The 18,341-nt window shown below is 45.0% G+C and overlaps 1 protein-coding gene across 2 annotated transcripts in view; it reads right to left on the bottom strand.

The window, feature by feature from the left end:
• LOC143961905 (neuroligin-2-like) overlaps nucleotides 1–18,341 on the bottom strand; it is a 361,300-nt gene that overhangs the window by 51,922 nt on the left and 291,037 nt on the right. For both annotated transcript variants that reach the window (XM_077471237.1, XM_077471238.1), the window contains one exon: nucleotides 7,161–7,310. In XM_077471237.1, coding sequence (XP_077327363.1) covers nucleotides 7,161–7,310 — 150 coding nt within the window. The remainder of the gene's footprint in view (nucleotides 1–7,160; nucleotides 7,311–18,341) is intronic.

The following is an 18,341-nucleotide window of genomic DNA, read 5'->3' as shown; positions in this document are numbered from 1 at the left end:
AGGAGACAGAGAACGTTCCAGGTACTGAGGAAAAGGTTCCTGTTCAATTTCCGTTAAAATTACTCAAGGTCAAAGATTTCACAAGTTCTGGATCAAAATGCTGACTGCCATAATATCTGGCTAGAGATTTGTTCAGCTTTGAAGCCCCCAGCTGTGGGTGGCTACTCTCTGGGTGGTACTAGAGACTTTCTGATAACTAGCAATTCAAGGTGCCTGAATTTCTTCACCCTTGCCCTCTGTTCCCATACGAGACTGTGTTTGTTGGATGTTACCCCTGCAAATAAAAACCTTTTCTAAAGGACTTTTATGGTGTCAGCGTCCAAAGTTGTTGGGTACTAACTCTGGGAACCCCTAGACGTGGAAGAACAAGCCAAGTGGAGGTAACTGGTAAGCCCAAAGGTTTAGGTCGTCCTGACAGGGGTTATGGATGTAGCAAATGACATTTTGGACAAAGTGTCACACGCATGTAAATTTAGTTTTTGCCTCAGAACAATAAAGGTTCTGAGGGTAATTGTGTAGGTTGGCCTTAACACCAGTCTGGCCAGGCTATGTTTGGAAGTTCTGCCTGGTCATGTGAACGGTGAGGGGCACATGACAGGCCAGAACCAGGTCTGGTTGGATGTTTAAGTATCGACCTTCTCTGAGCCAATCAGTGGGAGTGCCGGGGCCTGCTGAGGAGTCTGGGAAGGGGTACTTAAGGGGTGTGAGTCACGTGTTCAGGGAGAGGTGTTGGTGAGACCCCTGTGGTCTGTTCTGGTTCCAGGACTGGGGTAGCCCCATGAGGGATCCTGGTCACGGGTGTTCGACATCCCGCAACATGTTCCTGTCAGTGGCCCCTGATAGATCTGCTTGGTCTGGGGTAGGGATCCGTCCATTCCCGAGTCTCGGAACCTGCTGGTCTGAGGCGCAGTAACTGAGGGAGGATTCAAAGTGTCCGGGTGGGCTCTCAGCTTGGAGGGACACCGCAGCTCGTGGAAGTGACCGGGGGAGGAGTCTTCGGAGGAGGGCCGGCAAGTGGCATCCTGAGAAGTGCCTGGTTACTGAGTTGGGAAGGACATTGACGAATCCACACTTTTTCAGTACCATTGAGGAGACGGGAAACGTTCCAGATATGGAGGAAAAAGGTTTCTGTTCACCCTCAGTTGCTTGTTCAAGTTTAGGTGAACGTGCTGACTGCCATGATGTCTGGCTAGAGATCTGTTCAGCCTTGAAGTGCCCAGCTGCGAGTGGCAATAGAGACTTTGCTAGACCTGCAGTTCAAAGTGCCTGAGTTCTTCACCCGTGCCCTCTGTTCCCTAAGAGACTCTGTTATTTGAGAGTTCTTACTGCAAAATAAAACCTTTTAAAGAGGACTTCATCTGTGTCAGTGTTCAAGTCATTGGGTATCGACCCTGGGAACCCCTAGAAGTGGAGGAGCAGGCCAAGAGAAGGTAACTGGTAAGCCCAATAAGTCAAGGCCGCCCCGCAACGGGTTATGGCCGCTGCATATATATATATATATATATATATATATATATATATATATAGGGGTACATATGTATGGCGCTCCCCTGGGGGCAATACTTTGGAGAACTGCCTTTCTCTGTAATTACACCTGCAAGTCTTTTTGGGGGTGTCTCTACCAGCTTTGCACATCTACAGAGGGACATTTTTGCCCATTCTCCTTTGCAAAATATCTCAAGCTCTGTCAGATTGGATAGAGAGCGTCTGTGAACGGCAATTTTCAAGTCTTGCCACAGATTCTCGATTGGATTTCGGTCTGGACTGTGACTGGGCCATGCTAACACATGAATATGCTTTGATCTAAACCATTCCATTGTAGCTCTGGCTGTATGTTTCGGGTCGTTGTCCTGCTGGAAGGTGAACCTCCGCCCCAGTCTCAAGTCTTTTGCAGACTCTAACGGGTTTTCTTCTGATGCCCCGTACACACGGTCGGAAATTCCGATGGAAAAAGTCCAATCAGATTATGTTGTCGGAAAATCCGATCCTGTGTGGGCTCTATTGGACTTTTTCCGTCGGAATTTCCGACGGAAAAAATTTGAGAGTAGGATCAAAAATTTTCCGACAAAAAAATCTGATCGGACTTGTTCCGATCGTTTGTAGAGAATTCCGACGGGCAAAATGCCACGCATGCTCAGATTAAATCACGAGACCAAAGCTATTGGCTACTAGCCTCTACGTAGTCCCATTGTATGTTAGAAAACGTCACCTTGTTTTGAATGATCGGATTTTCCGACAACTTTGTCCAACCGTGTGTATGCAACACAAGTTTCGGCCAAAATCCGTCTGAAAAAATAAGACGGACTTTACGGTCGGAATGTCCAACCGTGTGTACAAGGCATGAGATTGCCCTGTATTTGGCTCCATGTTTGCTGTTTCCCCCAAATGGCTTCTCGCAAACTACAAATGAGACTTCTTATGGCTTTCTTTCACCAATGTCTTTCTTCTTGCCACTCTTCCATAAAGGGCAGATTTGTGGAGAGACGACTAAAGCCGCGTACACACGGGCGGACTGTCTGGCCAACTTAGTCCGCTGAAACACATTTCAGCGGACAGTCCGCTCGTGTGTGGGCTTCAGCGGACTTTTTCAGCGTGCAGTCTGGCGGACTAAGTATTTCGGAAATTCCGTAATATTGTCCGTCAGACTTTGGTTTCAGCGGACAGTCCGCTCGTGAGTAGGCTAGTTGGACGGACTAAGTGTGGCGCATGCTCAGAAAGGATTTACACGGCGAAAGGTTGCATTGCTGTGTATTGGACTTCCTATTTCTAGTCCCGTTGTACGTGCTGTACACGTCATCGCGCAAATTTTCGACGGACTGTTTTGCATCCGTGTGTGGTCAAGTCCGTTCATTCAAAATTAGGACGGACTGTCCGTCGGATTGTCTGATGGACTAAGTTGGCCATACAGTCCGCCCGTGTGTACGCGGCTTTATAGTTGTCCTGTGGACAGATTCTCCCACCTGAGCTGTGGATCTCTGCAGCTCCTCCAGAGTTTCCATGGGCCTCTTGGCTCCTTCTCTGATGAATGCTCTCCTTGCCCGGCTGGTCAGTTTAGGTGGACGGCCATGTCTTGGTAGGTTTGCAGTTGTGCCATACTCTTTCCTTTTTCAGATGATGGATTGAACAGAGCTCCGTGAGATGTTCAAAGCTTGGGATTTTTTTATAACCGAACCCTGCTTTAAAGAGGAAGTAAACCCTGATGGGTTTACTTCTTCTTTGTCTCCCTGCAAAGGTAAAGCATAATGGAACACTATGCATCGCATAGTAGCCCATTATGTGTCACTTACCTGACACAGGAGCCAGAAATGTCACCGCTGTCCCCTGTAGTACGGAGCATCCATCTTCTTCCAATTATTGCTGCTCTGGCCACTCCCAGTGCCGGAGCAGCGATGACATCACTCCAGCGCATGCACACGGGAGCCGCCACTAACAGCATATCGCCGTTAGCAGCGGCATGCTGCTAACGGCGATAGTGCGCCTGCATGCCTCTGTCTACAGCACATGCGCCGTAGACAGCGGTGCCTGTCCTTTTGTAAATATCTCCTAAACCTTGTAGGTTTAGGAGATATTTCTTGGACCTACAGGTAAGCCTTAATCTAGGCGTACCTGTAGGTCAGAGTGGTTTGTAAGGGTTTACAACCACTTTAAACTTCTCCACAACGTTATCCCTGACCTGTCTGGTGTGATCCTTGGCCTTCGTGATGCTGTTTGTTCACTAAAGTTCCCTAACAAACCTCTGAGGGCTTCACAGAACAGCTGTATTTATACTGGGATTAAATGACACCCAGGTGGACCCTATTTACTAATTAGGTAACTTCTGAAGGCAATTGGTTCCACTAGATTGTAGTTAGGGGTATCACAGTAAAGGGGGCCGAATACAAATGTACCCCCCCCCCCCCCACACTTTTCACATATTTATTTGTAAAAAAAAAAAAGGGAACCATTTATCATTTTCCTTCCACACAATTATGTGCCACTTTGTGTTGGTCTATCACATAAAATCCCAATAAAATAAATTTAAATTTTTAGCTGTTATATGACAAAATGTGGGAAATTTCAAGGGGTGTGAATAATTTTTCAAGGCACTGTGTGTCCAAAATATGCCCAAGGTACAGTTGAACATTTCTATAGTTTTATATGTAAAAAAATAAACAAAAAAAAAAAAAAAAAAAAAAATATATATATATATATATATATATATATTTTTTTTTTTTATTACAAAAAACACAGGATAAAAAACATTTTTGTGACTTAGGATGATATTTCTAACACGAGGCATACCAAAAATTATTTACAAAGAAATTACAGTGATTTTTAAAACATTTGCGTTTTTTTTAAATTTAATTAATTTTTTTTTATTTATACGACACTAAGAAATGAATAATATTATGAAAGAGAATTTGATGCGAATGGTTAAAAAAAAAAAAAGAAAAATTTGGAAGAATATGAATAGCTAGGGGGGAAACAGGGGAGAGATGACCAATGTGGTCTTAAGGTTAATAGGAGGTTAAATAGCAATAATTTTATTATTACATTTTTTTTTGCTGTTTTTTTAGTTTTACTCGCTAGATTGCTAGAAGTAGCAGCAGGAACAGATCAAAGCACGCTGCTTTAATCTGCAAATACAAGAACTAATCAAAATCCACTGTAACTGTAACATTGTTACAATGGATTTATGAATGAGGCCTGCAAACAGGCTTTATTCATACAGGAGCCATTGTCAGCGCTCCTAAGACACAGATAAAACCAACAATTACACTGAACAAAGCATGTCCAAAATATGTCCAAGGTACCATTGTACGATATATATATATATATATATATATATATATATATATAAACAGTAAATAAAAGTGCCAAACACGGAATTAAATCAATTTGGTGACTTAAGATGATATGTATTTATTTTCTTTCTTTTTTTTTTTTTTTTATATGAAACTTGAGCAATGCTGAGAAAAAAGTTGTGATATGAATGGTTAAAAAAGAAAAAAAAAAAGACAGGAAGAAAATGAATAGCTAGGGAGTAAAGATGACCAATAATATTAATAATAAAGTTAATAAGAGGTTAAATAGGAATCATTTATTATTAAAAGATACATTGTTTTTGTTTTACTTGTTAGATTGCTGGAAGTGGCAGTGTAAACAAATCAAAGCTGCATTCATCTGAATCTGCATATAAAATAACGAATCAAAATACACTGTAAAAGTAACATTTGTGAATGAGGCCTGCAAACAGGCTTCATTCACACAGGAGCCACTGTGAGTTATCCTATGGCACAGATAAAACCAGTGATCACACTGAACAAAGTATGTCCAAGGGGCAGCTATACAATATATATATATATATATATATATAAAATATACATACAGGACTTTTTTCAGTGGGAACGTGGGGGAACGCAGTTGCGGCACCTCCAGTATTAGCAAGGGGTGTGCTGGAGGGTCTACTGATGTTGTCTGCTTGGAGGATTTATGGTAACTGGTGGGGATCTAAATTTGTGTGAGGGTCTATTATTGCTTGTAGGGGGATCTGTTGTTGCTGGGGGGGGGGGGTGTCTTATGGTGCATGTACGGATCTACTGTTGAGGGAGAGGTCTATTGTTGCTGGCTGCCAGAGGGTCTATTAATGCTGACCACTTGGAGATCTGTTTATGATGCTGGGGAGGGTTTAATGTTGCTGGGGTGGATCTTTTTTTGCTGAGGGTGGTAGTATTTTGTTATGGATGGTCCATTGTCTGTGTGTGTGTGTGTGTGTGTGTGGGGGGGGGGGGTCTAGTGTTGTGTGGAGAACGATTGTTGCTGGGGTGGTGTCTATTGTTGCTGGGGTGGTATTTGGTTATGGATGGTCCATTGTTTCTGTGTGTGTGTTTGTTTGGGGGTCTATTGTTGTGTGGAGAACAATTGTTTCTGGGATGGGGTCTATTGTTGTGTGAGGGATCTATTGTTGCTGGGAGGGGAACCTATTGTTGTTGGATTGGGGTCCATTGTTGCTGGGGGGGTCTATTGTTGTGTGAGGGATCTATTATTGCTGGGGTGGGGTCTATTATTGCTGGGACGGGAATTTTTGTTGTTTGGGAGGATCTATTATTACTTGGGTGGGATTTATTGTTGCTGGCTCCATGCATCTATTTTTACTGCTTTTCTTGTTATTAGACAAAAACAAATTCCATAGAAATTATTTAGCAAATTATACTTGGGGCAGTACTGGGAGGTGGGTAGGGGGTGGAATCAAGGGACGGTGCTTGGAGGTGGGTAGGGGGTGGAAACAAGGGACGGTGCTTGGAGTTGGGTAGGGGGTGGAATCAAGGGATGGTGCTTGGAGGTGGGTAGGAGGTGGAATCAAGGGATGGTGCTTGGAGGTGGGTGAGGGGTGGAATCAAGGGACGGTGCTTGGAGGTGGGTGGGGGGTGGAATCAAGGGATGGTGCTTGGAGGTGGGTAGGAGGTGGAATCAAGGGATGGTGCTTGGAGGTGGGTATGAGGTGGAATCAAGGGATGGTGCTTGGAGGTGGGTAGGGGGTGGAAACAAGGGACGGTGCTTGGAGTTGGGTAGGGGGTGGAATTAAGGGACGGTGCTTGGAGGTGGGTAGGAGGTGGAATCAAGGGATGGTGCTTGGAGGTGGGTAGGGGGTGGAAACAAGGGACGGTGTTTGGAGTTGGGTAGGGGGTGGAATTAAGGGACGGTGCTTGGAGTTGGGTAGGGGGTGGAATCAAAGGACGGTGCTTGGAGGTGGGTAGGGGGTGGAAACAAGGGATGGTGCTTGGAGTTGGGTAGGAGGTGGAACCAAGGGACGGTGCTTGAAGGTGGGTAGGGGGTGGAACCAAGCGACGGTGCTTGGAGTTGGGTAGGGGGTGGAATCAAAGGACGGTGCTTGGAGGTGGTTAAGGGGTGGGATTAAGGGACAGTGCTTGGAGGTGGGTAGGCGGCGGTGACAGGGGGGGGGGGACTCAGAAGGGGGCAGTTCCTGCACCTAGTCTCTGAGAAAAAAGCCCTGTATATATATATATATATATATATATATATATATATATATATATATATTTTATTAGAAGTGTCTTCACCTCTAATTTTAACTGGGAACATTATGAATGGTCAATGTATTAGAAATGACACCACTGTCCAATATGCGAGATGATAGAAAGGTTTTGAGATAAACATACCAAGGACTCCCAGCCGGTAGTTCATAGTGACCACGATGACGTTGCCGTAAGCGGCCAGCACGCTGCCATCAAACATGTTCCCCGTCCCTTCCATGTAAGATCCCCCATGGATGAACATCATGACGGGTTTCTTGCCGCTGTCCCGGATATCTGCATGGGAAGAGAGACACTTCAGAGGGTCGCATGATCAATCGAAGATGCAAAAGTCATATTTGCTGGTAGGTCTTTGAGCAAACCTAAAGAGAAAACATGGAGGCTGCCAGTGCCCCTTTTTGAAAACGCTAGTTGCCTGGCTGACCCTCATGGACCCAGATATGGACTTCTATCTTTACTCTGATTCTGCTAATCTGTTTATATGGACCAGCAAGGAGTCAGAACAACCAGGACAGAAGCTTTTTTCAGAAAGATCTTCCTTCTATGCTGCTCTTAGCCTCACCTAGGCATTGGGTCATGTGACATCAAGACAGAATGAAAAACAAAACATAAAACACATTTAATACAACTCATGCACATTTCCCCATGTTTTATCCCTTTGAACACATTACAAGTACAGAAAAATACTTGTTGGTGTGCAAGAACCATAGCATGCTCCTATCTTCTTCCTTTTGACACGAAAACACAGCTCTGAATTCCTAAGCAGGTGGTGTCAGCCCTGCCTACATCAATACTGGTTGGTTACAAAGAGCATAGATTGTTCATAGAATGAACCATGAAGCCTTACACTACAAAGGTCTAGTAGCACATTATAAACCTTCTAGTTACTAGAGCCTTAGCTATTAGGCTTTTTGCTGTAGAGACGTGTAGTAGCTAAGCCTGGCATAAACCAAATGAGCTTTGCCCTACTAAGACCTGGCGGCATAGAGTCAGACCTGGAGTCCCACCTTGCTAGAGCTTTTTTTTTTTTTTTTTTTTTTTTTTTTTAGTGAGCCGTTTCAGTAACAGAGCCAGGCATAATCCTGTAACCCTGTGCACTGTTACTGTAATGCAGATTTGTATTTAACCACTAGATGTCAGTGTTTTAACATTGCTATTCATCATAGCATTACTACAGGAGTGTTAGCTTCCGTGAAGCTGAGACTCAACTACAAAGTCCAGAAGCACTCAACCAAGGGCAGGGGCATATAAAAGTAAAAGGCTAGGAACACAGAGGGGAGTTGGAGAGAGACTGTGCGGGTGTAAGGAGGTGTGTGTGTGGGTGTGTGTGAGAGACACTCCTCCTCATAAGACTGGACCAGGTTAGACCGGGAAGCCGCAACTGATGTAAAGGATCTAGGTACCCTGTGAGTGGCAGGCTGGTAGAGATCTGTTCGCTTCAGGATCTTGAAAGAACAAGGCCCCCCCCCCCAACCGGACGCTCACAAATTCACCCTACATTACACAAAGACCGGGTGAGATGGTTCCTAGCCCACTTATCATTATTCTTGCTGCAACTGTTTATTGTTATTCAAGTTCTTTCAAGTTCAAGGACACGCTTCGGCATAGACCTTTGCAAGTAGCACATGTGCCAGAGCCCTTTAAGTGTTGCAGTCTACCATTTAAACTGTTCCACAGATGCTGCCTGCAGGAGAAGTTAACCCCTGTTAGGCAGAATTTCAAAGCTATTAAGCTACTATAAACCATCTAATATCAAGCCATCTAAGGATGGAGTTTTCCGCCCCAAATTCAACTTTACTTTTTAAAGGGAAGTACTACGTTCCTTTCTTTGCCCCTCTTCTCTTAAAGTGACTCTTGTTCTATACTCCCCCCCCCCCATATTATAAGGTGAACCTCTTCCAATTATTCACTGCATATTACAGGAGAACTCTGTAAATCACTTTGTTGCCAAAAAAGGGATTTATGCTGTTTTTTCACTTCCTAAAGGGATTGCACCTTTCTCTGCTCACCAACTTAAGGGCCCCAACTAAGCCAGCAGAAGAACCGACTCCGCAGACTATTTGTGTGTTGGGGATTTGACAAGCTTCCCAATGTGTAAACCTAGACCCTTCTGACTGGGGACCTACAAGGGAGTTAGCCTTGAAGAATATCTCCCAGTCTGAGGACCATTGTCAATAGCCTCAGTCCTGCAGGACGGGCAGGTGTGCCTTAAAGGGATATTGTACTGTATTGCATTGTTCAGGGGCTGAAACGTACTGTTTATTAAATACTCTTGCTAATTGTCAAATCGCTATCCACTTTGCTGAACTCAATACAACTTACTCCTTACTTATGTAGCCAGGTGCTGGCTAACTTGCCTGTGTCATTGTGGGACATTCTGTAGCAGTGAGCTAATTTCCTTCTAGAGTTCAGCCTGTTCATTGTGTGAATGCAGAGCGAGAGGGACCACTGCAGAAAGCAGGGGATCGTGGGTTCTGTGGTCCAGAGAATCAGGATTTACATTATAGTCTGTAGCAGCCTTGCTCCAAGTTCCAGCTGGATGAGAGAGAGAACAATGCTAGTTGAGGACATAAATAGCCTTGTCTGATGAGGAGCTCTTCCTCTTGGAACCACAGCCTTCAACTGAGAGTTGGGATTCAGCTGCATCAGGGGGATGCAAGTAGACGCCGCCGCCTAGAGTACCTAGCAAGATCCAGCAAGTGAGCATTACATAGGGTTGCCACCCAGGGTTGATTCACCCAGACAGTCCAGGTTTTCAATTATGTGTCTGGGTTTCAGAATGCCTGAAACCCGGACACATAACTCAGATCAGACTGTGGCTCCCTAAGTAACCAGAGTACCACAAGCACCTAGTGCAAAGGGGCCAGAGGCAGCACATTCCCCCCCACGGACAAGAGAGGACTTGATCTGCTCCTCCTCCTCTGTCTCCCGGCATTACCCTTCTGTAAGAGTCCAGGGCTTACTACGCATGCACCAATGGCGAGTTGCCACAAGAGGAAATCTGTGCCAACTGAGCATGCTCCAAAGACTCCTCAGTGCGCCAACCCGCACCTGTGCAGAAGACCTGATGGAAAAGGGCAGGAAAATGCCCAGGAGGCGCACAGGAATTGACCTCAACCTGATGGAAAAGGGCAGGAAAATGCCCAGGAGGCGCACAGGAAGTGACCTCAACCTGATGAAAAAAGGCATGAAAATGCCCAGGAGGTGCACAGGAAGTGACCTCAAACTTCCCTATATAAGCCCAGCCCAGACACTGCCAAATTGCTGGATTATCTTCAGTCCCGCCTTGTTCCTGTGCTAGTGTATGATCTGTCTGAACTTGTTGTGACCTGGAAACCTATTTGACGACTCTTGATTGCTGCTTGCCATTGACCTCGGATTTGTACCTTTACCATTCGACTTTTTTGTCCCTTTTGTACTCAGCTACCAGATTGGAACCGACCCCGGCTTGGATGTTGACCATTCTTCTTCTGATTAACCCTTTTATACTTTTTTTGCCAAAGTGGACTTGATCTCGGCTCGGATCTCGGACTAAGGCTCTGCACCCCTGGCCCCCGTGCCACTTGGTGTCCACCAAGTCTCTGTCTCCATCTCCAGAGGCTTCAAGCACCCGAGGTGCAAGGGAGGCCTTCCCACTACTTTGGTCTCGCATCAGGTATGTGGCCCTTGTAACACCTTCTGTCTCTACCCGCCCACACTCCAATCCACAACATGCGAAAAAGGGATGTGTGGGCAGGAGATTTGAAGCTCAGCAGCTGGAAGATACCTTGTGGATGAAAGGTGTCGATGTATGAGCCTCCATTCTCGGGTGAGTGAGCCTTTTCTCTCTTGCGAGTTAGTACACTAAGGTAAGGGGGACTCAGATGTAAGGGATACTGTGCAAACTTTGATGTAAGGGGGGCTTTGGGAACCCCGATTTAAAGGGGGAATGCTGGGAACTCGAAAGTAAGTGGGATCTTTGGTGCGTAGAAACACCCTTACATCAGAGTTCCCCTTTACAGCTGAGTCCACACATTCGCCCTTAAAAGAAAAAAAGAATTGCAGTGCAATGTGTTCAGGCTTGGCTTGACGGAAAGGTGGCAACCCTACCAGCGGCCCTTATGGGGTTGAGTGCTATAATCCAACAGAACCCTACCCTAACCACTACGTAGGTTCAGTATCAGCCTCACCTTGCTGGAGCCTTTTTAGTGAGCTTTATTTCTTCTTTGTAGAGCCTTGTAGTAACAGAGCCCGGCATAAAGAAAATGAGCCCTGTCCCACTTAGGCCTAATTAAAACCAAAGCCTTGCATGACTAAGGACTGGCATAACATTATGAAGCCTCTCCTTGATAGAACCTTTTTAGTGAGCTATTAAGCCATTTCTTTCTATCCAGAGCCTCGTAGTAATGGAACCTGGCATAAATCGAATAGGACCTGTCTTGCTAAGGCCAATGAGTAATTAAAGTCTTTTTCTCACTTTAGATCCTGCCAGAGAACTATAAAGCCTTGTCCTACTAAGGCCTGGTAGCAATTTGTAAAGCTTCACTTTTGCCATAACCTTTATAATAAGTTATTAGGCCTATTCTTTCTCTCCAGAGCCCTGTAGTAGCAGAGTCTTTCATTGAAAGTCTAATAGTTAATTTAACCCTTGTCATCCATCTACACCCTGCCTCTGAATCATAAAGCCTCGGTCTGGTAGCAAATTATGAAGCCTCCCCTATGCTAGAGCCTTTTTAATGAGCTATTAAGTGTTTTCTTCCCTCTCTGGAGCCTTGTAGTAACAGAGCCTGACATAAAATGACGAAACCTAGTAGTTAATTAAAGCCTTGTCCTTCTACAAGCCTGCCAGTGAACCATGAAACCTTGCCCCTACGGAGGCCTTATGCTCCCAGAGCCTGTTATTAAACATAAAGCTTTGCCCTACCTGGCAATAAATTATAAAGCTTTGTCCTCTTGGATCCTGCCAAAAAAACTATAAAGCCTTGGCCTCCTAAAACTTGGTAGTAAATTAACGCCTTGTCCTCCCGGAGCCTCTGCCAGTGACCCATTAAAGGCTTGTCTTCTTCCAGCTTCGTGGTGAACCATTAATCTTGTCGTGTTAGAGGACTTATAGGAAGACATATAGTAGAGCTTTGAAGAAAGCCTTTATCTCCTGGCCTGACTAAGCTTCTTTTTTTTTCTTCCTTTTTTTTGTTCATCTATTAGCCCCTGGCCTGATACGGCCTCTGAGTAATCTATTAAGTCATGCCCCGTTAGATTGTTTCCTATCCGGCTATTACGTATTGTTTTGCCAGAGCTCTATTATCTCCCGTGGCGGAAGCACAATGGATTGTGGGGTTGCGATTTCCTAGAGCCATCATTACCCTGGCATTGTTACTATATATAGCACCGTGGTTACTATAAGAGCATTCTATGCTCAAGAACTACAAGTCTCAGGCCGCGTACACACGCGGGGACTGTTCGCCCAACTTTGTCCGCTGAACAGTGTTTCGGCGGACAGTCCGCTCGTGTGTGGGCTTTCAGCGGACAGTTTCAGCGAACAGTCTGCTGAACAAAGTTTTTCGGAAATTCCGAAAAACTGTCCGCTGAAACTTGGTTTCAGCGAACAGTCCCCTCGTGTGTAGGCTTGTTCGTCAAACTAAGTTCCGCGCATGCTCAGAAAGGATTTACACGCCGAAAGTTGTAATGCAGTGTATAGGACGTCGTATTTTCCGTCCCGTCGTACGTGCCGTTCACGTCATCGCGCACGGTTTCAGCAAACTGTTCGTTCGTCGTGTGTGGGCAAGTCCGTCCATGCTAATTTTGAGCGGACTGTTTGCTGAAACTGTTTGACGGACAAAGTTGAGCGAACAGTCCCCGCGTGTGTACGCGGCCTCAGTAGTTGTGTCTTTGGCCTTGGTCTTTATACCTGCGTCCTATTGGCTGCCTTGTGGCCCTTGTCACATTGATAAAATTATGGGCCATGGGCAGAAAACTCCAGTTTGGTGCATTCTGTCGGATCACTCAACCTCTTTACATCACCTTCTGGTGGCCATTTAAGTCGATTTTAATGCCCAGGGGCCCTGGGCTTAAAGGGCTTCTTTTATTTATCTTGGGTCTTTGACCTTCATATTGTGTCCCATTGGTTGCCCTGTGACCCTTTTCACATTATTACTTTCATGGACCCTGGGCAGCAGGCTTCTGCCTCGTGCATTCTGTCTGATCACTCAGTCCCTTAGCACCATCTCCCGGTCGGACCTTTAAATAAACTTTATTGCCCAGGTGCCCTGTTAAGTAAACTTAAAGGCTTAATTCATTTATCTTGGGTCTTTGGCCATGGCTTTTATACTTGTGTCCCATTGGCTGCCCTGTGACTCTTGTTATAGTAATACATTCATGGGCCCTTGGCAGCAGGCTCCTACCTGGTGCATTCTGTCTGATCAATCAAACCCTTACCTTCACCTACTGGTGGACCTTTAAGAAGACTTTAATGGACTTAAAATGCTTCTTTCATTTATGTTGGGTCTTTGGCCTTGGCCTTCATAATTGTGTCCCATTTGCTGCCATGTGACCCTTGTCACATTAATATGTTCATGGGCCCTTGCAGCAGGCATTCTATTTAATAATTCAACTTCTTAACGCTACCTCCTAGTGGCTCTTTAAGTAGACTTTATTGCCCAGTTGCCCTTTAGGTAGACTAAAGGGCTTCTTTCATTTATATTGGGTCTTTGGCCTTGGCCTTCATACTTGTGTCTCATTGGCTGCCTTGTGATCTTTGAAACAATAATACATTCATGGACCCTGGGCAGCAGGCTTCTGTCTGGTGCATTCTATCTAATCACTCGACCTCTTAACACCACCTCCCAGTGGCCCTTAATGTAGACTTTATTGCCAGGGGTTCTTTAAGTAGACATAAAGGGCTTCTTTCATTTATCTTGGGTCTTTGGCCATGGCTTTCATATTTGAGTCCCATTGGTTGCCCCGTGACCTTTGGTATTTTAGTACATTCATGGGTCTTTGCCAGTAGGCTTCTGCCTGGTGCATTCAGTCTGATCACTCAACCTCTTAAATGCCACCTCCTAGTGGCTCTTTAAGAAGCCTTTTAATGCTGTAGACTTAAAGGTCTTCTTTCATTTATCTTGGGTCTTTGGCCTTGGCCTTCATCCTTGTGTCTCATTGGCTTCTCTGTGACCCTTGTCACCTTAATATGTTCATGGGCCATGGCCGCAGGCTCCTGCCTGGGGCATTCTGTCTGATCACTCAACCCCTTAATGCAACCTCCTATTGGCTTTTTAACTAGACTATAATTCTCAATCAAACCCTCACCTTCACCTACTGGTGGACCTTTAAGAAGAATTTAATGGACTTAAAAAGCTTCTTTCATTTATGTTGGGTCTTTGGCCTTAGCAGCAAATGGGACACAATTATGAAGGCTATGTGACCCTTGTCACATTAATATGTTCATGGGCCCTTGCAGAAGGCTCCTGTTCAGTTCAAGAAGCCCAATGCAGTTTCAAACATCTTCTGGCCTTCAAATGTCTATGCACATTAGAGAAGCGAAGTCCGCATAACGTAACCCTTTTCCTCAGGACAACAGAGTATTTCAAACACTTTGATGTCCTGGACTGGGATCCGTTCTCTCCCCCCAATCCAATTGTGTAGGAGGTTCTGTTCGCTCCTTAAATGGCCTGATAGACAGCCCCATAGAGGCCCATAGCCCCCCGATAAAAAAAAAAAAAAAAATCTATTTTTTTCTTATCTTCCAATAATCTTCTGCGCACCAGAAATTAGGATGGGGGTGCTAGAATGACAGTGTTGTGCAGTGCAACAGAGCCCGATTACTCGCAGCCCGCAACCTAACATGTTTCAGGCACAGGGAGCTGTAAGGGGAATTGAAGAGTATGGGAGGAGTGCAATCTCAGCACAGTGACCAGGCTGGAGACACAGAGGTGATATGGGAGGTTGCAATGCTGCTGGCTCTAAATTGCGGGGGTCACCCTCCTGGCTTTGCTGTCTGGCTGGGGAGTCTAGCTCTCACGATAGGATATCCTAATAGAGGTCTACATTCTCTTGGACATGCAACACTTCACTTTGTTTTTTGATCAGTCTTTAATTAGCTAGATGGAAGTTACAATGTAACATTTTGAACAAACAGTCGTGAATAGAAGATGCCGTTTAATCGGCAATGACTGCATCATGTGGGACTTTTACATCCCATAATATTGGAAAGTATTATAAAACAGCATAAGCCACCAGTGATTATTTTAAGATCTATAATCCCCCAGCCTACCCCATTTCCTAAGGCAAGTCCTCCCTCCAAGGCAGTGCCCAGTGACGAATTGGCCATAAACTTTTATGTTTCCCATGTATCTATTGTAAAATGAGATATTAAACCATTTCTAAACCACTAGTATGGCCTAACCCTTTGCTTGCTTTTATCCATCCCTTGGGGTACTATTCCTCCCACTGATATACCAATGATGGGGCATAATTCCTTCCATTAATACCATTGATGAGCCACAATTCTTCCCACTGTCACCAACAATGGGGCAGATTTTCTCCCAATGACACCAACAATGGGGCATTATTCCTCCCACTGACCCCATCATAAGGGTACAATTATTCCCACTTACACCAATGATGGGGCATAATTCCTTCCATTAATACCAACGATGGGGCATAATTCATTCCATTAATACCAACGATGGGGCATATTACCTTCCATTAATACCAACAATGGGGCATAATTCCTTCCATTAATACCAACGATGGGGCATAATTCATTCCATTAATACCAACGATGGGGCATAATACCTTCCATTAATACCAACAATGGGGCATAATTCCTTCCATTAATACCAACGATGGGGCATAATTCCTTATATTAATACCAACGATGGGGCATAATTCCTTCCATTAATACCAATGATGTGGCATAATTCCTTCCATTAATACCAACGATGAGCCATTATTTCTCCCACTGACACCAACGATGGAGCATACGTTTTTACATTAACACCAATGATGAGCCACAATTCTTCCCACTGTCACCAACATTGGGGCAGATTTTCTCCCAATGGCACCAACAATGGAGCATTATGCCTCCCCCTGAACTCATCAAAAGGGTACAATTACTCCCAATGACACCAACGATGGGGCATAATTCCTTCCATTAATACCAACGAAGGGGCATAATTCCTTCCATTAATACCAACGACGGGGCATAATTTCTTCCATTAATACCAATGATGGGGCATAATTCCTTCCATTAATACCAACGATGAGCCATTATTTCTCCCACTGACACCAACGATGGAGCATAAATACTTACATTAATACAGACAATGGGGCACTATTTCTCCCACTGACACCAACGATGGGGCATAAGTACTTCCATTAATACAGATGATGGGGCACTATTTCTCCCACTGACACCAACAATGGGGCATGATTCCTTCCATTATTATCAATGATGGGGCATAATTCCTTCCATTAATACCAATGATGAGCCATTATTTCTCCCACTGGCACCAACAATGGGGCAAAATTCCTTCCATTAATACCAACAATGAGCCACTATTCCTCCTATTGACACCAACAATGGAGCATAAATACTTCCATTAATACAGATGATGGGGCACCATTTCTCCCACTGACACCAACAATGAGGCATGATTCCTTCCATTATTACCAATGATGGGGAATAATTCCTTCCATTAATACGAACGATGGGGTATAATTCCTTCAATTAATACCAACAATGAGCCACTATTCCTCCTACTGACACCAACGATGGAGCATAAGTACTTCCATTAATATCGATGATGAGCCACAATTCATCCCACTATCACCTACAATGGAGCAGATTTTCTCCCAATGACACCAACAAAGGGGCAATCTTCCTCCCACTGACCCCATCCCATTCCTTTCTGTCACTGATACCAACAATGGGGCATTATTCCTCCCACTGACCCCATCAAAAGAGCACAATTCCTCCCACTGGCAATGATGAGGCATAATTCTTTCCATTAATACCAACGATAGGGTACTATGCCTCCCACTGACACCAACGAAAGGGCACATCTCCACCCATTGTCACCAAATATGGGGCAGAATTTCTCCCACTGACACCAAGGATGGGGCACTATTCCTCCAACTGACACTTACAATGGGACACTATTCCCTCCACTGATACCAATGATGGGGCACTATTGTAGGGAATAGTTTGCCAACTAGGACATTGTTTGCTAAGACTGGACATTAGGACATTTTCTATTCCCATTGGCCCTAGTCCAGACCCCTAAAGTCTGAAAGACAGTAAACTGGCCCTTTGTTTAGAAAGTTTCTAGACCCCTGGCCTGGATGCTGGGAGGGGGGGGGGGGGCTTAAAGAGAGTCAGGAATGGACATTTGTAGGAAATCTCCACTCTCCTGTTGTGAAAATGCAGATGTATCGCTCCGGGTTGGCAGTGTGTGCTGTTACTTGTATTCTCTCCCTGGTCAGATCAGACATGACATCCCAATCTGAGGCTATAAGGCCCCCCATGGAGGCTGTCCCATCGCCTGCCTGAGCTCGGATAACTGACACTGTCAAGGCTGCTAACAGCTAATATAGATGCGTTATGTTGATGTGCATTTGACGCATACTTCAAAACCATCTGCAGATTTCAGCTCACATTAAAGGCTTCCTCTAGTTCAGGGGTCTCCAAACTTTTTAAACAAAGGGCCAGTTTACTGTCCTTCAGGCTTTAGAGGGGCTGAACAGGGGTCAGTGTGAGTAGAAAATGCCCTGGTGTTACTGGGAGTAAACAATGCCCCATCATTTGTTTTAGAAGCAGGAATAGTGCCCCATGGTTGGTATCAATGGGAGGAAGAGAGCCCATGGTTGCTATTAGTGGGAGGAAGAGAGCCCATGGTTGCTATTAGTGGGAGGGAGAGAGCCCCATGGTTTATATCAATGGGAGGAAAAGAGCCCTGTGGTTGATATCAATGGGAGGAATAATGCCCTATGGTTGGTATCAATGGGAGAAAGAGAGCCCCATGGTTGGTATCAATGGGAGGAAGAGAGCCCCATGGTTGGTAGCATAGGAAGGAATATTTCCCCATAGTTGGTATCAATGGGAGGAAGAGAGCCACATGATTGGTATCAGTAGGAGGAAGAGAGCCCCATTAATGGTGTTAATGGGAGGAATAGTGCCCCATTAATAGTGCCAGTGGGAGGAATAGTGCCCCATGGTTGATATCAATGGGAGGAAGAGAGCCTTATTAATTGTGTCAGTGGGAGCAATAGTGCCCTATCATTTGTCTTAGCAGGAGGAATAGTGCCCCATCGATGATGTCAGTGCAAGGA

The sequence above is a fragment of the Lithobates pipiens genome, unplaced genomic scaffold, assembly GCF_037356315.1.
Source record: "Lithobates pipiens isolate NorthernLeopardFrog02 unplaced genomic scaffold, aLitPip1_a1.2 Scaffold_8, whole genome shotgun sequence".
Classification (NCBI taxonomy): domain Eukaryota; kingdom Metazoa; phylum Chordata; class Amphibia; order Anura; family Ranidae; genus Lithobates; species Lithobates pipiens.
The sequence above is the reverse complement of the archived record's forward strand: the minus strand, read 5'-3'. Positions and strand labels throughout refer to the sequence as shown.